The following is a 24,933-nucleotide window of genomic DNA, read 5'->3' as shown; positions in this document are numbered from 1 at the left end:
CTTCCCTGGGAGTGTGAATTGAAGGTTAGGGATGACTGCTCAGGGGGGGAAAGTATGAAATGGTAATCACTTTCATATGACACTTGAGAAATGTATAATAAAGCTGAGTAAATTGGAGCATGAGTTAGCCAGTCCTTTGCCTAATGATGTCACTCACTTTGTGCTTCCTCCAGCCTATGATTAATAAAAGGGGGTTATTACAGTAACTCACTCCTAGTGGGCAGCAGTGACGTCAGCAGCAGCTGAGCAAACTGACTACATTTAGTCGTGCGTGTGTATGTGGGCATTTTTTTTCCCTGTGACTAACATGAAGCTAACAGCATCTAATAAAACAAAAGCGTCTTGAAGTTAAGGAAGTTATTGAGTGAACTCTTCTCTGCAGGGAGCGCCATTTTAATTGTTCTCATTTCACAGCTAAATGATGTTAGTGTTGGCTAAAATGACTTTATTGGTTTTCCAGTCATTTCATTAAAGTGATCACAAATGGTCTTTGAGAAAAGAAATTTTTACTTTTAGTAAAACAACTGTCCTTCCATCCTTCCTTCTAGCCCATCTTTCAGGAGGAGTAAGTGTTAAGACCAGGGACTGTGACCAGAAGTTGTCTTTGGAAAGCTTAAGAAAATAGAATTTAGTGACACCAGCGAAACTACACAAGATCCTTGTACATTTTATACTTTGGTTCCCCAAACCAGTGAGATGAATGCTGACAGAATGCTGAATGCTGACCCACCTTTGAAAATCTGACCTTCCAGAGATTACACTTCGGGCACCTGGAAATTTTTATTGACCAGGCTGGGCTGCTGCCAGAGAGTGCTGCCAGAGCATGGACAGAAGAGGTCACAGTGCAGTGAAGAACAGCACTCATGCTACTGTGGCTTAAACATGTCTGAGAGCTGCTTCCACAGAAGGACACAACCTTTGGACTTTATCTGGAGATGCAGGAGGTAGCAGCTCCCTGATTTAAAACAACACACACAGACACACACACACAGACACACAGACACACACACACACACATGAAGACACACACACAGACACACACGCACACAGACACACACACACACACACACACACAGACACACACGCACACACACACACAGACACACACACACAGACACACACAGACACACACACACACACACAGACACACACACACAGACACACACACAGACACACACACACAGACACACACACACAGACACACACACACACACACAGACACACACACACACAGACACACACACAGACACACACACACACAGACACACACACAGACACACACACACACACACACAGACACACATGAAGACACACACACAGACACACACGCACACAGACACACACACACACACAGACACACATGAAGACACACACACAGACACACACGCACACAGACACACATGAAGACACACACACAGACACACACGCACACAGACACCACAGACACACACACACACAGGGGACAGGGGAGGGAGGGAAGGAGGGAGAGAGAGAGAGAGAGAGAGAGAGAGAGAGAGAGAGATTGTAGATAGCTTCAACCTTCTTATTGGCTTTTGCTTTTTGGATCTATAATTGGACAACAGGTTGTAGAGGAATCTTTGTGGATAAACAAAACTGGAGTAGAATCAAAGCCTCTGCTCTGTTATCAGTCTAATGGAATCTACATGATAAATCTTCGAGTCCTCATAGCTGTGTCCTCAAACCAGGAATATGGGACTTGTTATCCTAGGGGATCCAGGTAAGGAAAAGTATGGTGGCACTCTGTTCTATATTTCTTTGAAAATGTTTTCCATAATCTTCTACAGGAAATAAATCAATTTCTGTCGTAGATGTTTCCTGATTCGGTTTTAACTGAGTTATGACAATTTATGAACATATGTATGTTGGTCAGAATTTTGAGACGTTCATATTTACATAGTTTCTTTGTAGGTTAAAAGTGATTGTTGAGTTTTTGTATGTGGTAGCCATTCTTGGGAAGAAATCCAGGCATTTATGAATCATTCGAGAGTTGATTGAGGCTTTTGGTTCTAAAATGACCATTTACCTGAGTAGACTATGATTTATATCTCGGAGGGGATGACATGGCGTCATGATGTCTAAGACACTCCTTTCATGGCTCTGTCAATTGACAAATGAACTCTGACTTACTCTCTCCTTTCCGGATGACCTGAGCTGCTGAGAAGCTAAACCACGAACTTGGGACAGTGGCCCTTGTCTTCTGAACAGTATTCACACCTAAGCTGGCTTGTCGTAGGCTGTTTCTGTCTTTGATATTTATCACTTGTTATGTATGACGCCTTTTCTGTGTCTTTCGCAATCAGGTCTGGCCCTTCTCAGAGGAGCAGCACCTGGAGGGCCCCAGCACAGTCTTCCTTTAGCCACTCCACTTCCTTATGAGAATAGCACTTGTAGATAATATGTTGCTTGGAATGAATCTTACAATTTAGACACGGACTCTGCTTTATTTCTTTGGATATTAATTGTATGTCATTAAGGTACTAGACAACGAAAACAAAAACTATTGTTTTTCTTTCTCTCCTTTTTAGTTAAGATAAGCATGGCTACCTCATATTTGCAAAATTTACTTTGGGGAATTTGTTGTCACATTGATTGAGCTGTTACTAAATGGCTTACGTGAGGAACCCAGATCTTCATTTACTTTTTCTCTGTTGTCTTATAACACATTTGGTATGAGTCAGTCCATCTAGATTTGTTGCTTGCCCCCCAAGACTGCCCTGGGTTTAACCCAAAAACTGGCCAAGCATGTTCTGAGGGGATGTAGAAGAATGTGGGTGGGAACAGCAAGGCTGCCTATGGAAGCCAGCTATTTGTTGCCTGTCGTGAGTTTCTAGTCATTGGGTAGCACACATGCATGAGGAAGCAGACTCCCTTCACTCACTAATACTTTGAACAGTTGGATTCTTTCCCAGTGTTACAGTCTGGGTTTCCCAGTCCCTTTGGAACACAGATGGAACGAGAATTGGGTGAAGTCTTAAAATCATGACTCTAACTCAGGGCTAATCGTTGCTAATTTCTCTAGCATGGGCACCGTCCTGTGCTGTCCATTGTAGGGGAGCTTCGACATTGGTTTCCAGTCAGTAGATGCCAATGGCACCTCCTTTCTGGTCGTGATAGTTGAAAGTATGCTCAGATGTCCCAGAGAGAGAAACTGAGAACCACTGTTCTGGAGTGAAGAACAACCGTTTATTTACTGATTGTTTTTTTCTTTCTTTTTCTTTTCCCATTTTAGTTCTAGCATCTGGGACCACTGTTCAAATAACAGTCTTCAATACTCTGAGAGCAGGCCCTCACAGACAGCATGAGGCCTGAAGGGGCTACTCAGGTAGTTCTGAGGAAAATGTGAGTCTTAGGAATCAGGGAGTTTTGGGTTAACTGTTTCTAATTTGTTGTTTTGGATACAGTTCAGAGAAATTTGAATGCTCCCCTTTCCACTTCTGTTTTGAACTATTCATTCTTGTTCTAGCTTAGAAGCACACAGCCCCCTAGTTGGATTTTGACTGCAAAGTGCCTCTCCATCTCTGGCCCAAATCCTGGTATCTAACATTTGGCCCAAACTGGTTGCAGGCTGTGGCCTGTAGGAAACAGACAGGTTTGCCAACCCTATCATACTAAACCATAGCTATTTGATGGTTAAACAGGGATTTCCACAGTTTACTGCAGTGCACGTCATTCTGAATCCTGCCCATGTTTTCTGAATGCTGGGCTATCTCCTGGGGGAGAGGGTCCGTGCTAACCAAGGAGGCCAGGTTTTCTTTCCTAAGCCTAGAGCAACATGGTATCAGATGAGAACACCTCGAGAGTTCTTTTCATTTCCACAGTCATGTTTCATGTTCACTTTCCCACTAAGTCAGAAATCATGATTTTTTTTTTTTTTTTTTTTTGGAAACAGATTTATCATGAGAAGGAACCAAACACCGTGAGCTATCAGAGCAGCTTGTCCGTGCCTCTAAACCACCAGCCTCCTGTCTGTCATTCAGTTGAATCAGAGGACACTTGTCAGTCACCTGCTTAGGGTGTCCACATTCCCTGGCTTGCATGTTTGACTGAATCATAGGGTCTGTGAGCAGCAGCTAACCACAGAGTCCTGGAAGACGGACTCCTTTCCAAGCCTGTCTCTTTGCTTCAGGGATAGTGAGAGAAGAACAGTTAGTAGCCCGGATGAAAGCTTAAGGCCATACGGTTTGCTTGAGAGGAAAAGTGAATATTCTCACTTGATCTCTGCCAACTTCATATGGGCCCAGCTGCTGCACAGGGCAAACACACTAGTCCAGAGTTAGCTGTGCCCCTAGAAGTGTGTCACCACAGGCCACCGGCCAGCACAGAAAGGCAGGTTTCCCCCATCCGCACAAAAGAGCTCTATCCTCAAAGGAACTTTGTTTCTTGACCAGCTCACTAATTGTGATTGAAAACACCAGCTCCCCAGCAATGCTCACGCATCCCAGTTAGCAGAAACAAGACAGGCCCTAATTGCTCCATTTACATAAAAGTAGAAACATACAACTTCTAAATATAAATCTCTGGCACATCGCTCCTTTTGCAATTACAGTAAAATAAGGTACCAGTTTCCCTCCGGGTTCCTCCTCACAGCAAGCTGCTCCCCGGGTTCGCTAGTGGCTGCTCCTCCAGGCGAGCACAGGGCCAGCATGGAGTTGGAGCTTTGTGAAGTAGCCAGTAAATCAAAACGCCTCCGCTAGGTGCAGAGCGCAGTGGCAACGGGCCACTCTGCCAGTGCGGTAGTCGGTGGGACCGAACTCCACATTCGAGAAGGGGCAGCCTGCGGGCGCGGGGCCTGAGCTGCCGCTCGCCTCGGTTGGCCGAGAGACCGGCAGCCCCACTGCAGGTCCGGGTCCCTGACATTCTCTGGCACCGAGGGCTGGGATCAGACATTCCCAGCTGCACTCACTGAACAGTGATTTTTTTTTTTTCTTTTCCCTCCCTGAATTCTTTAGCTGCCAAAAGGGGGGGAAAAATCAAGAGCTGCGCTTTTAAGCGAAGTTGCCCTTGCTGGTGTTCAGGGTAAAAATAGAGGCGGCCACTTGGACCAGCTTGGCCCTGAGTCCAGGCGTCCCGCGAGCCGGGCTGGAGCTGCGCATTCGGGAGTGATCCCTGGAAACTGCCAGCAGGTGCTGCTCAAGGTACGGTGGCAGGCTGAAAAGGGACAGGGCCTGGGTGCAGGGAGTCTCCGCGGGAGGGGCAGGAAATGAAAGAGAAACCAACCCAGCTCAGAGCTGCGCTGACCAGCGCACGCCCTGGGCCCTGGAATTCAGCTGGGAAATGCTGATCCTCAGCCCAGAATATTCCACAGAAGCTATTTTAACCTGCCTGCTTCCTCCACCACCCCCACCTGAATTTCCACAGAAAGAGAGAAGGCTTTCCCAACGTGGTTCCAGCTCTAAGGTTGGGGGGAAATCCAGCAACGTCATAGCTGCTACACTGGCTTAGCAAGCAGGTTGGCACTTCGTGGTGTCAAAGGCCAACAGGGTCTTAAGAGTGACCCTGTGTGAGGTGGCCCCTGCAGTCAGGGTCTGAAACATTCCCATGACACACATGCTTAAGAAACCACGGGGATGCTCAGAAATAACATTCTTTTGTGACCACTGAGTTTGGATCCTGAAATTATACATCCCACTTTAGAGATGGAAACACTGAGTCTTGAGTTTAAATGAGGAGAGACTCAGAGCTGGGGTCTGATCCAGGCACTTTTCTGTGCCACCCAGTCTACATTCTACATTCTGGTGCAAGCACGACTTTCCGTGAAGTTATGTGTGAGGCAAGAAGTGAGTGTAGACCCTCGGAGTTCTTATCAAACACTGGGAAGGGCCTCTCTCCCAAAGGTTTAAGTTCATTCCGGGGTCGAAGTGCAATTGATCATCACTGATTTTTTTTTCTGTCTTTGCCACTTATATTCCTGTCATCTTCCCCTGCAACTTTATTTTCTACTTCAGTTCTCTTACTTGTGGTTCTTAGACTACTCCTCTCCCCCCCCCCCTTCCATCCACTTTGTTCTCAATCACGAGAGACCCTCCAGACAGCTCCTGGTGTCATAGAGGAACCTTGCCCACTTCAAACCTTTTGCTGGTGGGCATAGTGAAAAGTTTATTTTATTCATGTTAAATCCGGCACACAAAACAACATATCTGGTCATATGGCTTTTATTAGCTCCCGATTTTGCACATTTTATCCGACTTGTCATGAGAACCTGGCCAGTGCTTCAGCTGTACTCTTTCCTGAGAACAAGAGCCCCTCTTTACTGTGCTTATCGGAGCATTCCTTCTCTCTATGTTATCTCACTGCCAGTGTGACCCAGGCCAAAGAAAATCCTAACCTAACTTTCCTTCTATTTTAAGGAGCGTTCACTTCTTTTCATTAAACTCGTATTTATAGTGTTTACAAATGATAGGGCTTGATGTTCAAGCTTTTAAAGAAAAGATGCATTTTGCGTGTGTGTGTGTGTGTGTGTGTGTGTGTGTGCTATTGTTGTTTTTGCTAGTTAGGATGGGACTCTAAAGACCTAGGCATAATACTTATGAAGTTCACTTGCAGAAGAAGAGCATTTTCCAAGTCTGAGGTGAGAAATGGTATATGAAGCCGGCATTCGATTTAAAGGTGTAATTAATAGTGTGAGTCAAAGCAGGGCGACCACGGACATACAGATTTTCCTCAAGAAAATAGTTTACTGTAGTCATAATTATAAAACTAGAATCCCTATGAAGAACACTATGACTTTTCTTTGCTGTGGCAAAAGTACGGTGCTTTGCAAATAGGAGTAGTTTTATGAAGTAACAGATGTTTTATGTGTAGACATAAAGCCAAGGCTGATTCTAGTAAGAAGTGGGTATGAATAGTAACCTGTCAGAGCTGGACACTCTTGGAGATGTGTGTACTCGGTTCTCTTATGTTTGTAAAGGGTGGACTATTCCTAGCCACAGGCTTCACTGGCTCAATGCATCACCCAGGTCGTGTCTCAGAAGCCAAGAGAGATTTCCATTAGATAGTGAATTATGAAATGTCTCACACTGGAAAAACGAGTCATCTGCTGATGTCATGCTGATTCTAACCAATCCTAAACAAAGCCCCAGCCCTCCTCTTTGAGAGGTACCAATGTGTGAGTGTACAACTAAGTACTACAGTATAAAACTTCACAGTGCCAATACCATGAAGAGGAACTCAGACAGCTCTGACCTCATGAGACAAGAGCCGGCTGGCAAAACAGAAGGGACCCGAAAGGTAATGCTTTTAAATTCTTGCTTTCGAGTTCTCTACACATTAAAAGTCAGTGTGGCTAAAAGGACTTTTACAACTTTTTGGCACCTCCATAGGCATTGTAATTTGTATCGTTTTTCTATTGTGCAAGCAGGTTAATACTGTTTTTTAATAGTCCTAGAGCATGCAAATAGATTATGTGTTTATACAACCCACTCAGCACACATATACAAGTACATATGCCAAAAAGAAAGCTATTTTTAAGAGTTCCATTTGCAAACAGTAAATCCAGGGAACACACACATATTCACATGCAGAGAGAATCCAAACATTGATAAGTTGCTGTTATCCAAATGCTACTATTAGGACTCTTGAGTTGTTTAGAGTCATTAAACTTTTAGCTCTATGTTAGTCTGTCTTGTAAAACTTAACTGTGCTACAAAATGCTTCGGGTTCTGTATCTGTAACTCCAAATAGGTGGGTGATGTTATTAGAACACAAAGATGTTCTCCTAAACCATTGTGATGCCAGTGTTCCTACTTCCCTCAGGTTTTTTTTTTAATGAGAGTTTTGTTTTAGGTAATATGGACAGTCTTACCAACAACAGCAGTGTCCTTGGTGTTTCTGGAGGTGGGAGTCCTCCTAGCCCTGCAGAGGTGTCAGAGGGCTTATAACCAAGAAAGTCTTGTGCATTGCTGCTTTGGGGAAAGATAGCATTTGTGTTGTTCAGGAAGCATTGTTACCTGTCAAAACTGGAAGTTTAACCTAGTGTCATGCTTATCTGAACTTCTTCTCCTTGTATGTAGATCTTATGCTTGTAGTTTTGACCCCTATTAACTCTGTCCTCATGACCTGCTTTGCTAGCCTAGAATACTCTGAACACAGCGGGTGTCAGGCAGAAGGGATTGAATGTATCTGCAGAAACCAGCGGGCTTATATGTAGGGAAGAAACTGAGAAAGAAGGACTGCTATAACAGATGGACACCTTAAAGATCTTCTGCACAAGACAGAACGAAAAGGTGGTGTGAAGAATTAAAAAGAAGCCTCAGAAAGGCATTGTTTTAAGTGCACATTTGTCTCGTTCTCTGAATACTGTAATCCTCAATGAACTCGGCTCTGCTGGTACTTTGAAGAGAAACAACACAGCCAGGCAGCCTGCCTTGAATGCTACACTATGGTCAAGGCTGGCGAGGGGAGGTGGGCAGCAGAACAACAAAAGTAGTGCATGCCAGAGAAAAAGAATTTCCTGGTATATTTTAGAGATTCTTGCCCTCTAGGCTAGTTACATTGTAAGAGTACATTGTTTTTCATGAAAGGATGTGAGAAAGACCAAATGAATTTTGTGCTTTATCAGTGAAGCCAGGACAATGGGCAGTGGGCTATAATTTCTGAGTATATGTGCATCCAGGGTAGAGAAAGGAGATGCAGGGGGCAGGGTGTGTGTGAGAGTACCTTCCCTGTGTATGTAAATTGCTGCTTGCCCAAGGGAGCTTCCAATGCCCTGTTGTGGTGCCCACTTGGCAAAAGCAGAGTGTATTATATGACCCCAGACAAAAGTTGTGTTGCGCTCCAGGTCCCATAAGATCGCCTGCTGGCATAAGGACCCTGGACATTTAAATATGAATGAATGGCAGAAAGGAATGGTTCTGGATTCTGTCAGGCAGAACAACCAGCTGTCTCAGGCAGCCCCTCTGCCTCAGCCCCAGCCCCCAACCAATCTGAGGACTTCCCTCAGACCCATATCAAGGTCAGGTGGGTGCTTACTCCAGGGAAGTACAAGACCATGGGAGATGACTTGGTGCCACTTTCCTATCTAGTTATCTCAGTGAATGGAAACAGTGCATTTAATTTCCTTGGACTCCCCCGCCCCCCAAAGAAGAAAGGTGAGGCAAGAAAAAGGTTTGAGCAGAGAAAGTTGAAAAGAAAAAAAAAGTACAAAATAAAGAAAGAAACCCCCAGACTAAAAGTGAACAGAATTAGGAGAATTTATTGTAGAAAGGACGGAAGAGTCCCCATCCCCCCCAGAGAATGGTAGGATTGGGAGAGAGGTGTGTGTGAGGGAGCAAGGAGCAGCGGGAGGCAGCCTGTCAGAAACGGGCTGTCCCTCCTCCCTAGTCACAGCTCATACTCACAGGCGCCCTGCCTCCTCCCTCTCCCATTCACTCACTCACATAGGACCAATCCGCCTCTCTCTCTCTCTCTCTCTCTCTCTCTCTCTCTCTCTCTCTCTCTCTCTCCCTTCCTCCCTCCCTCTCAGTCCCTCCCTCCCCTCCCCCTCCTTCTCTTTCTTTCTCTCTCCCTCCCCCTCCCTTGCTGTCCCTCTCTTTCTCCCCCTTTCCCTGTCTTCTTTCCCCCTCTCTCCCTTTTCCCTGTCTCTCCCTCCCATCCTCTCTCAGTCTCTGTCTCCCCCCACCCTGTCTCTTCCTTCCTCCCTCCCTCTCTCCCTCCCTCCCTCTCTCCCTCCCTCCTTCCTTCTCTTTTACTCGGAGACAGTCAGAACTCTCCTCCCTGACAGCCACAAACCTACAGCACTGACTGCATTCAGAGAGGGAACCTGCAAACAAAACTTCACAGAAAACTTTTTGCTCTTGTTCCAGAGAATTTGCTGAAGAGGAGAAGGAAAAAAAAAGTCCAAAAAACCTGTACGTGAGGGGTGGGGAGGAAAAGCAGGGCCTTTAAAGAAGGCAACCACACGACTTTTGCTGCCAGGATGCCCTTGCTTTGGCTGAGAGGATTTCTGTTGGCAAGTTGCTGGATTATAGTGAGGAGTTCCCCCACCCCAGGATCCGAGGGGCACGGCGCAGCCCCGGACTGCCCGTCCTGTGCGCTGGCCACCCTTCCGAAGGATGGACCTAACTCTCAGCCAGAGATGGTAGAGGCTGTCAAGAAGCACATCTTAAACATGCTGCACTTGAAGAAGAGACCCGATGTCACCCAGCCGGTACCCAAGGCGGCGCTTCTCAACGCGATCAGAAAGCTTCATGTGGGTAAAGTGGGGGAAAACGGGTATGTGGAGATAGAGGACGACATTGGCAGGAGGGCCGAAATGAATGAACTCATGGAGCAGACCTCGGAGATCATCACCTTTGCCGAGTCAGGTGGGTGCTGGCGTTGGGAGTGGGGGCGGGGGCAGGGAAACGTATTTCATTGACAGTCCTAGCAGGAACTTCTTTCCCTCCAGCTCAAGACTGTCCGGGAAGGTTATTAGTTATTAGGTGGTGATGGTGGCGCCGGAGAGGCAGAGGAGGGGGAAAAGGACTTCTTTGCCAGGGATCCCTGCCCCGCGATGGCTAGATTACACTTGCTAAATAAACTCAGCGGTTTCCCAGAGAGGAAGCTCTTGGGCCAGTCTGGAGCTGGAAAGCAGTCTGCTTGGGGCTCCCTGACTGCCCTGCCTAGGGAACCAGATTTGAGCAGCCAGTTGAAAACAGGGCATTTGGGGGTTTGGGGGTGCAGAGGCAGCATCTGGACTCCATCCAAAGTTTTTCTGGAGTAGGAGTGAGAGTGCCCGGGGGCCGAGTGCAAAGGCACTGATGATGGCTCTGTCTGAAAACAAATTTCCTTTAAATGTGTGATCTGGGGCCACATTTGGAGCCAGACTCTGGGCATATTTGTTAGTGACACTCATTTTCACCTCTGGAAAGCCTGACTCCATGCACAACCCACCCAAGACAGCAGAGAGCAGCTCTTAGGGCACTGAATTGGCAATTAATTTCAGAACACTGAAACTTTGGCTTTTAGGACAAAAACAAAATAAAAGCAAAAGCAACGAATGACACCAACCAAAAGCCCCCCTACCCAGTTTTATTATTTTGTAAAGTGGCTAAGAACTTTTTGACAAGGAATGCAACCTTGACAGTGTGCTCTCAGACCCTATGCTGAACTACTCAGTCCTTAAGAGGAAGAACTTCAGTGGATTTTGATCATTGGCTTAGGACCACACTAACCTGTTGCTGTGGGGAAATAGCTGTGCAAAGCCCAGGCTCTAGCCTGGGAACTGGCTCTTCATACAGTCAGGAGGACACAGATCTCACTGCAAGTCTGTGGGAACTGGGCACTCAGATGTTTCAGAACCTCTTTACTCTCCTGTTAAATGCCAGGCTAAGGAATAGGATCTCTTGCCAAAGCCATTTGAAAGGAATGCCATTGTTTTGTTTGCTAGAGCATATGGCTAGTGAAGTATGTGCAGGGACTCCCAGCATTTTGTTTAAAAGTTTGCTGCAGCAGTATAAACAATTAAGGAAACAGTCAAAATTTCCAATCCTGAAAACCTGTTGACTCAGATGTTTTGTTTTCAAGAAAACTGTGCAAGACCTGTGCATCCTTGGGGGAGGGGGAAAGGAGACAGCTGGCTTGGTGGTTTCCTGTGGAGAAGCCTTGGTACCCCCACCAGCTTCCTAGACAGGTTAGCTCTATCTGTGTCCTACTTTCTTAACTACTAGCTCCTTCTTGATACAGTTCCCCAAACCTTGGTCATTGTGACTTTATTTTCGGGACCACATTGAGGAAAAAGACAGGTTGGATTTATCAGGTGGCTATTTAATTTTAATTTTTCTTTCACCTCTCGTAGTGGGAAGGTAAGAAAGAAAGTCTTTACAACATTGGTTGGTGTGTGAGGGGGATGGGTTCCCCGTCTTAGGAGATTGGCCCTGGTTCTGACAAAAAGTGACTCACATACAAGCTTTTATGTACAAGCTTCCCCTTATGTAGGCCACAATTGCAGCTTCTACTAACTTGGAATCAACTCTATCATATGACTAAGTCTATGTGTGACTTCTGCCATGTTTAATGGCACAGTGAATGTTAGCACTCTATCCTTCCCTCTGATTTACTAGACTATCACTTGGCAGTTAAAGGTAGGGCCAAGAATTGGGTCATTTTCCTTTTCTTCTTACTTATGACCTTCTCAATGCTAATGGCTCTCTCAGTTAAATGGGATCCTGTCATTTTTTTGCTTCTCTGTTGTTTAGTTTGAGAGAAAATAAGCCACCATTTATATCTGTGATTCACTGGGCTCACACATTGACTGAGTATAAAATTTGTAAGAGGAAACTTCTTCTAGTCCAGGAACACGGTATTTTTGTTAACATTGCTTATTTTCTCTTGTGAGAAGTAGAACACACTGACTTCAAGTTGATTTAATATAATTTCACAGATGCAAGTAAGATCATAGTGTAGACAACCTACTCTCCAAGTAGCGTAGGGTATGACATAAGCATGTGACCTATTCAGGAAACATTTATTATTTGATTAGCTAGAGAAAATGTATGAAAATGAACTGCAAAGATCTGTCTTCTTGCTTTCGGGACAATCCTATTTTGCTATGTAGTAATCAACACATTTCAAGAATAGAAAAGGGCGAATTTTTTCTCTTCTTTACAACCATTTGTAGAACATAGAGTACAGATGGTGAATGTCACCTGTAAACACACTACAGATGTGCCTTTTAATAGCAAGATCCCTGGTATGGAAATGTATGTTTTCTTTGGCCTCTTCACTCAAGATTATTAGATAAGGCTGATAAAACATGAAACTAAAGGTATGTAAGGGCTATGGTTCCTTGACCTTTTAAGTGAGTTTTTCCTGTGCCCAGGTGGGAAGTGTTTTGCATTTGCTAAGTTGATTTGAATTGCATTGGTTGAACAGCAGGTATTCACGCTCAAGGGCTCTGAAATCTGTCCCAATAAGTGAAATTGATTTTATTTTTAAAGGAGCACCATCCTGGTCCTCCCCAAAGTTAGTGTATTCACTGCATGGCTGGCCCTATACCATTACTCCTCATTTTTCTTCAGAGGAGCAGCAGTATGGATGAGTGAAGCTGATCCAATGAATATGACCTAAATTGTCAATGACATTGAGATCTGAGGCCTTCTTGGCTGATGCACTGAGTTTTATCGAGTTTCCTTCATTGTAGTAGGTGCTCAGTGAACGTACAGTAACGGCCTGCCATTGAGTCTACATGAATTGTAGCATGGTCAGCCACTGACTTTCACAATTAGCTTACTGGAGTGCTTGCTCTATAGGATATAAAAACAATAGAAGTGATGCCTGCATAGATAGATACTGCCCAGGTATTGTCTAAAGTGCCTACTCTCTTGGAGGACACTAGGTACAGAAGGCTTGAATTAGACATGGGCTCACCTGAAAACCACTTTTCCACACCCAAAGAAAGCCATCTGCAAGTGGAGTAAACACTGAGAGCCCCATTCCCGCCTTTCTTTTGACCTGTCTTGTGAGTTACACTTCTCTGAACCTCTGAACCTTTAAGATTTTCACACTGAATCTGAATTTTAGGAAAGACTGGCCACAAGAGGGCGCCTCCCTAAATCCTCACTGCTCTCAGCCAGCGTCACTCTGAGCAAGGCAGTTTTGTGGCTACTTGAAGTCACGGCCTGTAGCACCTTAATCTTGAAGAATATCAGTTACTTCCTCCCACAGCCATACCTTTCGGCAGAGTTAAGATTTGATAGGCTGGGAGGTGCACAGCTACCTGTAAACATTGAGACAGAGGCACAGCAACGGAAGTACTGGGGTTCACAGGAACATTCCACAGCTCTATGGGCAGCAAAGGAGTGATGCCTTTCAAACACAAACAAAGCAGGGCTTGGGGTGTGTGCGTCGTCAGCCACACCAATGAGAGCGCAGTCGTTCCCTAATACAGACGCCCAGGTTTTACAGAATCATCTTTCATCTGCCCCAAATCCGCTTCCTAGTTTGCCTGCCTTATCAGTGCTTTTCACAAGGGACAAATGACAAGTGACTTCCAACAGGGAGACAAAAGAGACTATTTATTTAACGCCTGGTAGGAACATGGAGTTCAGCTGCTGAGGGACGCATTCGTTTCCCAGCTGAGAGTGTGGAAAGAAACCGTGGTGGGGGAAGGATGTGCAAAGAGATGAGCACAGGGATTTTGCTTGAGGAGTGGGTGGACTGGAGTGGGAATGGGGAGATATCAGGGGAGAGACGCAGTTTTCACATAGAGAAGAAATATCTTCCCAGGCGTTTCGCATGAAAACACTTATTTCTCTTGGCCCTTCTTATATCAAACTTGAGCATGATCTCTTCACTTTAGTTCAGAATTCTTCATGCTTCACTGGTTCCTGGGTCCAAAATTAAAAGTGTAAAAGTTTTGAGGAACTCTAGAAAATGACTCTTGGGTTGAATCTTGAAAATTTTTTTCCAGTTATATTATGAAGTAAGCTTCTTTTTTTTTGTTGTTGTTGTTGAACATTTAACCCTTTTTTAATCATTCTTTAAATGGAAGAGGCAATGGATGATAAATTACTAAGGCCCGAAGAGTTACAATAATTAAAAAATGGATCCTGAAGACAGGTATTAAAGCTAAAGGCTTAGACAGAATAATTTATACAAACAAGCTAATATGCCTGCAATGGTAAGATTCTTTACTATAGGCCAAAGGAAAAATAATCTTTCAGATCTTACTGGCTGCCTTCTGCAGAAACCTCTGGAAGCCACCCAGAGGCCAACTTAGTGCCTGAGAGAACACACAGGCTGTAATGCGGGCCCTTCATGCTACTGACTGTAATCTAGGCACAGGGAAACTTGATGAAGAATGGAAAATGTAAGTAACATATTTTACAGCAGAGCTGTGCTCCCCTCATGGTGAGTTTAAATGTGCACTGTGAATGGCGAGGCTTTTTACATTAACAGAAACGTCATTATTACTGATTTGTGAAAGGGCAGCATATTTTACCCAGGATGTTGATGAGGAAAAGCAGGCTAATTAAGCTGAAACTTTATGTGTATACTGATCATTTAATGGGAAATTATTATATACCTCACAAATCTGAGACCAGGACTTTGTGTATGTGGAATTTGCATACCAATGTTAGGAAGGAGGCTAGGAGCCTGTTTACTTAAGTCCTGGCATACGTTCATGATCAAGCTAGTGAGAACCCAGGAGAGCAAAAGAGAATTGCTACAAACATCCTTCTTTTAGGCTTATGTAGACTTTCTGTCAGCGCCCCCCACCCCCACCAGGCAGCATTTCAAAGGTATTCTCTATATGGTACAAAATTTATCCCTACTGAATGTTCTGCCCATTTTCTTCTGCTTTGGTGTGTGTCCACCAAGCTCACAGGGGCTTCGGTGATGAGAAATTATCACCCACATGGGTTTGCGTGGGACTTTCAAGCTGAGTTACTCAGACAGAGCAGGCTGTGTGATACAAGCCTTGCTCACAAGCCTCAGGACAAAAAATAGCACAGAGGAGGAAAAGAATGTTACCAGGGAGTAGTTAATGAAAGGTTACAAGCAGGCAGCCGTAGCTGGGGAGCTGTGGCCTTGTGGAGGGAGCCAGCACACACCTGTACACACCAGCGCAGTGCCTGCTTACTCAGCATTATGGGAAGGCCGTCACGTCAGGATTTTACAGCACCAGATACTTAAATCAGGTCTGAAACGGATGGGAAGTTGATCCTAAACATCTCATCCTTAGATATCTTTCTTCCTTTTTCCAAATCATCACATGTTTAGCTTGGGGCCTCCTGGAAACACCACTGCAATAGAGTAATTTCTCCCAGATAAAGGGGATAGAACATTTATAATTACATTTTTCAGCCTTATGTAAGTAACCTGAGAGTGGTAATCTATTTCTGAAACCAACAGGTCTGAGAAACGGTCGAATCTACTTCAGCTTCCAACCTCCTCACTCCCCCCCACCCCCCATCCCCTTCTGCAATGAAAGCTAAGGTAAAAGAAAAAAATGCACTGCTTAATAAGTCAGAATACAATAGAACTTGTAAACTGTACCTGGACATGAGGTAGATGGAGGAAGACCTGACTCTCTCCTCCCCCTGTCCTCCCGGGCATACGGCAACAGCATTTTCATGAAATTGGATCTCAGTTTTATTTTTTTTCCTGATAAAATATCATGCAATACACAAATAGCAGTTCCAGAAATGGACACCAGGAGAAGGAGGGGACAGGCATGTCAATTAGTAGGGGAAAATCCAAATGTCAGAAATATGGGGGAGAGATGAAGCGAGCTAGGATGGATACAAATCCAGGGAGCAGAGGCTTTCGGCTGGATAATTAAACTGCAGCAGAAATCAGCGCTCTTGCCTCCCGTGACACATAGGCAAATGTCTTGCAGCTAATTGTCAGCCAAGACCAGCCTGAAAGTCATTTTATGACGACTCTCTGAGCCTAATGTAACAACACCTGACAGACCGAGCCCCCTCTAATGAGCACTGTCTTTGTACGATCCTCTTGCAGAAACACTAAATCATTTGCTTGCAAGTACAGCCGCCTGTGAAGAAGGGGTGGGGCTACCCTCGTGCCTTAGAAACTTGTTCCCAGGAAATCAGGGGCCATCCTGTAGGCTGTGTAACTGGAGCACATGGCCTCAGTCTTGCTGGCCATGATAAAAATCTGTTCCTATGCACTGCCACTTGTTCTAGCATGCCACTGAATCCTCTCTTGTCCCTACTGCAGCATCTGCAGTTGTCAGCCAGGAACTGTTTATGGAAAGCCCAGTGTGAGCAAGTCAGCACCCTTTGTCTGCCCCCTTACCCTCAGGGGGCAGAACAGAGTTTGGGAGGAGGTTGCCTGAGATCTAGTGAGACCTAGGCAGTCAGGCAGGAGCTGCTTCCTAGAGAAAAGGCACATCCTCCATTGGCTCCTTTAATTTGGCTGCTACTTTTGGTTTCTGTCTGTGGACTGAAACCTTGAGTAGCTCAGAATTTCAGAAGGGGTTCCTGCCTAGAGGCAGGAAGGGAAAACAATAGGTAGCTAGGTGACATTTTCTCCAAAGGTAGTAGCCTCCCATTCTGGGAAGGAACCTGTGCTGTCCCAAGCCCTCTTTAGCCTATCCCTCCTTTGCCCCAACCTCTCTGGATCACTCTGCCCTCTGGTACCTTACCACAGGATCTGCTGCAATTATCATCTTAGATTTTCTTCCTAGAGCATTTTACTTTCTCATAAAAACAAACAACCAACAATAAACTCACTCAACCTTTGCAAGGGGTGAGATAGGATTTCACTTTAAAAGCTATTACCATGTTTCTCTTCCTCACCAGTCCTTGCATTTATATGCTATGGAATAAATATATCCTCTTAATTATTTATTTTAATGCCTAACAAAAATGTGAAGTCACTCAGAGAAATGCCCCTATACTCCATCTTTTAGATAGATGCCAGGGGGCTTCGTGAATTGATCAGTATTGTAGACACACTCTAGAGAGTGGGTTAAATTGAGATGGGAATCTGCAGTGTACCATGCACAGGAAAGTCTTCCTTCTGCCTCAGAGCATTTGAAACTGCATTGAAATTTATGGTACCAGAGCATCTGAAAGTCTCTACTGATGAGTATGTCTGGATTTCTGTAAGCTATGGGAATCCACTTAGGCCAACCTTTCTAGGGAGTTGTGATGTCAAAGATGAACTTGAAGAATGTTCCTTGATTGTACGTGTGATCCATGTACGCAGACAAGTAGGGATGCGATCAAGTAAAAGGCAGCAAGCTTTTATACACCTTCCCAGCACTCATGTGGAAATGAAGGGAAAGGCATACTTCATCAAAGAATTCTGCTTCTTACTGAAAATTCTTGTTCTTTTGCGTTTCCTATTTGTAAAAGATACTACGTAATAAATCTACAAGTGTCTGGGCAAAGAAAAGAAAATATCAAGTTTCTAGCTCTATAACTAGGTAGATCTGAGTAGTTGCTGGGATATAGGCTGTTTTAAAAGCACATAGAGAGTGGAGCATGCTTTTGGTATTGATTTGATGGATTCTAGATGAACTGAGGCAAAAATAAGGGATTCAGAGATAAGAGTTGCTTTCTTAATGTAAGGCTGTTCAATGCTAATATGCTCCCACTTGTTAATCAATTGCCTACCTCTGATGCATGCTACAGCATGACAGAGAATGGGACAGGACATACAATCCCGAAGCCCTCAGGTGTCCTTAACTGAATTGATGTGAGACTGGTAACAGGTGAGGAGAAGGGAAGAAGAGGAAAGTAGGAGTCAGTTGGATAACAGCATTGTTTTGGCTGCACTCGATGGCACAGGAATAGTCAGTGTCCCTGGTACAAGGGGGTGAGTTCATAAAGTTCACAGGAAGAAAATATGTAGGTCACAGGGACACAGACCTATATGAGATGCACAGTGCAATGTCATGGGAAGTTTGGATATTGAAAACAAAAGGTTGTAACAGAGGGGACAGTGCAATCAGACCCACTTTTAGGGAAGATTTCTTCAACTGCTTGATGGAGGCATGACATGAGAAAGTCTTGACTTAAGTCTTCGAAGGCAATTTGGTGAAAAACCCTCTGCTGTAGTGGGGGACAGGTTGACAGAGGAGTTTGGTCTAGTGGTGACAGGAAGAAGACATGTGTCAGAGAATGTGACCTACTGACTCACAAGTAGATACAAGGTTTTGGGCTTTTGTGAGAAAATAATCCCTTGCCTTGCTCAGGCTTCCCGGTTTTCTTTTATTGGGTTCTGTTAGCCCTTTGCAGCCCAGAGATCACTGCTCAAATGTTGACTCACCTTTCTTATTCCCTGAATTAAACTAAAATGAAGGAGTGAATGAAACAGATGCAGAAGCCCAGGCTTCCTTCATCACAGAGCATGGTCTACAAATTTGTCTCTGTTAGTCATGTCTCCTATAGCTACTCAATTCTGTATAAGTGAAACAAGGTCACAGGCAATGTATTAAGAAATACGCTTAACTGTGTTCTGGCAAAACCATACAAACAGGCACTAAAGGTTATATTTCAGGTTAAGTTTCACGTGTAAAAAATATTTATTGTTTTTCTTCAACCATTTTCATACTTCAAAACCTTTCTCAATTCAGTGGCCACATGGAAGCGGATTTATCTCATTTGTGGGCTCTAAATTGCTGACTGAACACTGTGTGCTATACCTGAGAAGAGTCTTGCTGCTGGAAGTTAGTGATAGGTGAACAATTTAGAGTTAACAGGTGTTCTCATCTCTCTCTCTCTCTCTCTCTCTCTCTCTCTCTCTCTCTCTCTCTCTCTCTCTCTCTCTCTTTCTTCCCTTTCTTGTGTTTTGTCTTTAGGCACAGCCAGGAAGACACTGCATTTTGAGATTTCCAAGGAAGGCAGTGACCTGTCAGTCGTGGAGCGTGCAGAAGTCTGGCTCTTCCTGAAAGTCCCCAAGGCCAACAGGACCAGGACCAAAGTCACCATCCGTCTGTTTCAGCAGCAGAAGCATCCACAGGGCAGCTTGGACATGGGGGATGAGGCCGAGGAAATGGGCTTGAAGGGGGAGAGGAGTGAACTGTTGCTATCAGAGAAAGTGGTAGATGCTCGGAAGAGTACTTGGCACATCTTCCCAGTGTCTAGCAGCATCCAGCGCCTGCTGGACCAGGGGAAGAGTTCCCTGGATGTGCGGATTGCTTGTGAACAGTGCCAGGAGAGCGGTGCCAGCCTAGTGCTCCTGGGCAAGAAGAAGAAGAAAGAGGTGGATGGAGACGGGAAGAAGAAAGACGGAAGTGACGGAGGGCTGGAAGAGGAAAAAGAACAGTCACACAGACCTTTCCTCATGCTGCAGGCTAGGCAGTCTGAAGACCATCCTCACCGCAGGCGTAGGCGGGGCTTGGAGTGTGATGGCAAGGTCAACATTTGCTGTAAGAAACAGTTCTTTGTCAGCTTCAAGGATATTGGCTGGAATGACTGGATCATTGCTCCCTCTGGCTATCATGCCAACTATTGTGAGGGTGAGTGCCCGAGCCACATAGCAGGCACCTCTGGGTCCTCACTCTCCTTCCACTCAACAGTCATTAACCACTACCGCATGAGGGGTCACAGCCCCTTTGCCAACCTTAAGTCATGCTGTGTGCCCACCAAGCTGAGACCCATGTCCATGCTGTATTATGATGATGGTCAAAACATTATCAAAAAGGACATTCAGAACATGATTGTGGAGGAGTGTGGCTGCTCCTAGAGTTGCCAGGTCCCAGAGCAAATGGATCTAGGGTGTCCAGAAAAGACAGTGGCAAATGAAGAAAAAATATATAAGATTTCTGAACTAAACAAGACAACCAGAAAAATAGAAATAATAGTAATAAAAAAAAACCCACAAAAAAAAAACTAAACTGAAAACAAGACCTAATGAAACAGATGAAGGAAGATGTGGAAAAATATCCTAAGGCAGGGCTCAGAGATGAAGCAGTGAAGGAGACAGGGATTTGGGGGAGAAGAGAGAATGGTGTACCCTTCATTTCTTCCAAAACCAAACTGATTGCATCAGTTTCATCCAAACTGGGTATTGTCCTCTCTCCTGCCTCTTGCAGTCCCCGTGCGAGCCTGGAAGTCTACTTGTCTATTCTGCAGTAATGTGGGTTAGCACAACCCAAATAACGTCTAGAAAGCCATGCGTTTTAAAGGGCCAGTCCCACCCAGTTACCCAGGTCATAAGTATGCCTATGTGACACTATCTCTATGTATTTCAACACACGCGCACACACACACACACACACACACACACACACACACACACACACACACGTACATACACACACACGTACATACACACAGACACAGAGGCATTTCCACACACCACATGCATACACATACCAGTAAAAGGACAATTCTGTGCAGGTGGTCACATTTTCTTTTCTGTACCACTTTTGCCACCAGACAAAACCACCATAAAACATTGAGAACAAGAATGGAAAGAGTGAAAGACCAAGGTAAAAAGAATACCAAGTTACATTTCGTTAAGGTGCTTATGATCTTAGAACTATGCAACCTAATAGGTTTGAAACTGTTTACCTGAAAGAGGACAAAAAGAGAGACTTTTTTGTATTGGAAGTAACCTGATTAATTTTTATTTTCTTCAAGGAGAGATACTTGAAAGGAATATGTTTGTCCATCTGTTGGATTCAAACATTTCTATATTTTGTAAATGTTGTTTTTTTATCGTTTACTATTTGCACTACAATGGTGTTTGACCTGTCTAATCCTTATTTAACAAGTATTTTCTTTGGGTGGGGGTGGGGGTGGGGTTTAAGAGCTGCACTTCATGTGAGCTATAAAAGAACTGCTACAGCACACAAAATAGCTATTTTTATTATTATAATTATAATTATTATTATTATTATTTTGTACCTTAAAAATAGACACATACACCAAAGACATTTGTGTGAGCCTTTAAACAGTCTGTCTGTGGTTGGTATCGTTCACCATCGATGAGTCAGGGGTACAGATGTAAGGTTGAGTTAAGTGGATTGTGTTCAGGCTTAAAAGACCTGAGAGGTTTGGGTTTGACTCTTTTACATCCATGAAACAGGACTTTTCATACTGGATGTACAGTAGTGTACACTGTTGGATTATCAAGTTCAAATTGATGAGACTACATGCTTGTATGTGTATATATACATTGCTTGTGCATATGCATACCTGTGTGTATATATACATGTATTGTACCATGTCCATACACATTTTAAGCACTTCAGGCTGTCATTTTTAAAATGTTCTTAAAACAATGAATGTTTGTGTGCAAAACACAGTATTTTTAAGAAGGATAAGTGATAGATTTTTTTCTTGCTTTTACTCTGTATTACGTGGGTACATTTCAAATATTAGGATGGGGAAGAGACTGAAAATCCCAATGAGTATCCAGCCAGGCCCTCTATAAATGTACAGGATGAAATCCCCCTCTTTCTCACCCCTGCTCCCTACAAGTTATCCCCTGTGGGGAAAAATGGGATGTTACTTTAAAAAACGGGCTGATTTTTTTTCAACTTATATTTATTATTTATTGGAATCAATCTTAAATCAGAAACGTTTTTGGAAAAAATTGTTAGGCTAGAATAATTTTTTTGAATAGTGTGGTTACTACTTAAATAATAAAAGAAACAGGAACGTATTTAAGACAGCGGGAGTCATGGAAGAGAGCGCTTAGGAGCCAGGGAGTGGGGTAGTTGTACAAATCTCTAATATTCTATTTTACAGCCAAAAATCTTGATGTGTACATTTGTATTTTTCAGAGGCAAAACTGAAAGGATTGTCTTATAAAGATCAAAATAACACCTAACCCAAGTTTCTAATTTAGCCCAGTGTTTGCTTGTTTAAAAGAACTAAAAAATTATTCATTTATGTATTTAAAATTACAGAGCCATATTTTTATGGAATTGTTTGAAATTCGAAAAACTTTATAAAAGTGAAAAACTCTAATTAAAAAAACTATATTCCTCAGTATTTTATAAAATATTGAAGCTTTTAGCATTAAGTCAGTCCATAGAATAAAGTCATTGCAGGAAAATGAAATACAAGGGAGAAATTAAATCTTTCAAAAGCTGATTTAATTCTTAAATATAAACTAACTCAATATGTATTAAATATCCTGTCAACATACTTTATCACATTAGGCTGTATGTAGGCAAACTACTTTAGTCTTGTTACTGGGCAAACATATTTACTGTGTTCCAGGGCCCTCCCTGTCTTATGCAGGAAATGCTTGTACTGCCTAAGAAATGGATTATAATTAAGGTCTAATGACCTCAGAGATCTCCCATCTGGGGACAGATGGCATGGTGAGGACACATTGAGGGGAGGTAGATGTCCAGGTTCAGCTTTGCCAATTCTTATGAAAAAAAAACTTTAGGGCCCTCTGAACTGTTTCTTTGGCACTGGAGCCTATAGAAATAGTGGGCAGAGATCTAACTGTGCCACAGCAGAGAAGATCTTGACCATGGGAATAGCAGGATTTGTGAAACTACTAATTATAGTTCTCATTCACCTGAGACGAATGTGCAATCTTCTTAAGTCCTTTAAATTCTAGATGTTTTGGAAGTAAGCTTGGGCTTAATTAGTAACTGTAGTAACTAAATCTAGAAAGAAATGGAATTCCACAAGACAGTGTATTTACTGGAGGTCAAATGACTTGGTTGTCACATAAACTTCATCGGAGCTCATCAAATTTGTATGGCCTTGCAATAGAATTTAAATGCTAATATTTAAACAATATTAGATATTATTTTGCTATAGCTAACAATTTAGAAGACACAGAGTCTTGTGAACAACTGGTCTTTTTACATAAGTGCTTAGTCCAAAATTTGAAAAGCTTTTATGCTTAAGATATTAGTTTCTTCATGCTGTGCTTTCCCTAGAGTTAGAGTGGCTCTGACTGGTCTCCCCGCTTTCTCAAGGATAATTCTTAAACACCTGCCCACACGAATTCTAGATGCTTTGAAGGGCATTTATAGTCAGTACCTCTTTAAACATTAAATACTTGTAAACTCAATTGACACTTTTCCTTCCCAAAATAAGTCAAATTTCAGCACAACGATGGGGATGTTCTTATCCTAGAGGACTAGCCAATATCATGTTCATTTAAGATTGATTCCACACTCTATTTTCAGGGAGAGACCTTGTGTTTTCTTAAAAGGCAGAATAAGCAAAATTGGGTGATTTGCCAGACTGAATTCAAGAAGTGACTTTATGACTTCCGAACAAACATGCCACAGTTATAGAAATGTGCATTGAAATGATTGTGTCACTTGAAAAGTTTGATTTCCTGTGGGTCTTTTGGCAATTTCTCTTTTTAATATAGAAAAAAAAACCATAATCACCCCCAAACCCGCTTAAGTGAGACTTGTAGATGTGGGCAGGAGGTTTGGGGATGGACATTGTATGTGTTTAAATTAAACTCTACATCACCGAGAAGCTATTGGATGGGTTAGAGATAATGAATGCATAGATGCTGTTCACATCTTCAAGAGCAAAAGCAAATCACATGTCTCAGCTATATTATTTATTTTTATGCATAAAGTGAATAATTTCTTCTGTATTAATCTTCAGTGGGTCTTACCCTCTATTTAAATGCTTTGAAAAACAGTGCATTGACAATGGTTGATATTTTTCTTTAAAAGAAAAATATAATTATGAAAGCCAAGATAATCTGAATCTGTTTTGTTCTAAAACCTTTTATGTTATGTGGTTGATGTTGTTTGTTTGTTTTTTTTATTTTTATTTTGTGAGTTCCCTTGCATACTTCATGCAATTCCTTAACCGATGTCTGTTTGGCTAATGTAATTAAAGTTGTTAATTTATATGAGTGCATTTCAACTATGTCAATGGTTTCTTAATATTTATTTTGTAGAAGTGCTGGTAATTTTTTATTTACGATATGTTTAAAGAGATAATGGTTGGATATGTTTTCATGTGTTTATAGCAGAAGTTATTTATTTCTATTCCATTCCAGCAGATACTCCGGTGTTTGCGAGGCATGCAGTCAATATTTTGTACAGTTAGTAGACAGTATTCAGCAATGCCCGATAGCTTCTTTGGCCTTATGTTAAATAAAAAGACCTGTTTGGGATGTAGTTTTTACTTTTGTTATTTGTCTACTTGCTTTTCAATATCGACTTTCATATATGCCATCACACATTTGCTAGGTGATAATTTTCCAGAAATGAGAAATATGGGGCTACAGTACAAACCGTTGAGTGAGAAGTCCAATAGATGTGTATGTATCTATATTGTCATGGCTGAAACTAACACTAAGCTACGAGATTTGTCTCATATTTATTTTGTTCTTTTTTCTCCCTTCTTCAATTGTAGTGTTGGTCACTTATAAAAAATGCATACTCTTTATCTTTCTCCCCACTTTTCTACTTTTTCTCCCCTTTCCTTTTTTGCCTGGAGACTTGGGAATATGTGGATTAATTCAAGCCAGAGAGCAATATGCATGTGAAAGAAACACAGTTCATTCTTG

At 43.1% G+C, this 24,933-nt stretch overlaps 1 protein-coding gene across 5 annotated transcripts; it reads left to right on the top strand.

Moving 5' to 3' along the window:
* Positions 1-757: 757 nt before the first annotated feature.
* Positions 758-24,541, top strand: Inhba (inhibin subunit beta A). 5 transcript variants are annotated; one of them, XM_063276286.1, is made up of 6 exons: positions 758-944; positions 1,584-1,738; positions 3,251-3,360; positions 4,971-5,156; positions 9,822-10,322; positions 19,271-24,541. In XM_063276286.1, the coding sequence occupies exons 5-6, from the start codon at positions 9,935-9,937 to the stop codon at positions 20,155-20,157; spliced, it is 1,275 nt and encodes a 424-aa protein (XP_063132356.1). In that variant the 5' UTR covers positions 758-944; positions 1,584-1,738; positions 3,251-3,360; positions 4,971-5,156; positions 9,822-9,934; the 3' UTR covers positions 20,158-24,541. The 5 variants fall into 5 exon arrangements, with proteins under 5 accessions (XP_063132356.1, XP_063132357.1, XP_008769934.1 ...); XM_063276287.1 differs by lacking the exons at positions 758-944; positions 1,584-1,738 and having other exon boundaries at positions 1,810-4,861; XM_006254001.5 differs by lacking the exons at positions 758-944; positions 1,584-1,738 and adding an exon at positions 7,167-7,248 and having other exon boundaries at positions 1,811-5,156.
* Positions 24,542-24,933: the final 392 nt, after the last annotated feature.

The sequence above is a fragment of the Rattus norvegicus genome, chromosome 17, assembly GCF_036323735.1.
Source record: "Rattus norvegicus strain BN/NHsdMcwi chromosome 17, GRCr8, whole genome shotgun sequence".
In the NCBI taxonomy this organism is placed as follows: Eukaryota; Metazoa; Chordata; class Mammalia; order Rodentia; family Muridae; genus Rattus; species Rattus norvegicus.
This window is presented reverse-complemented; position numbering and strand designations above follow the sequence as displayed.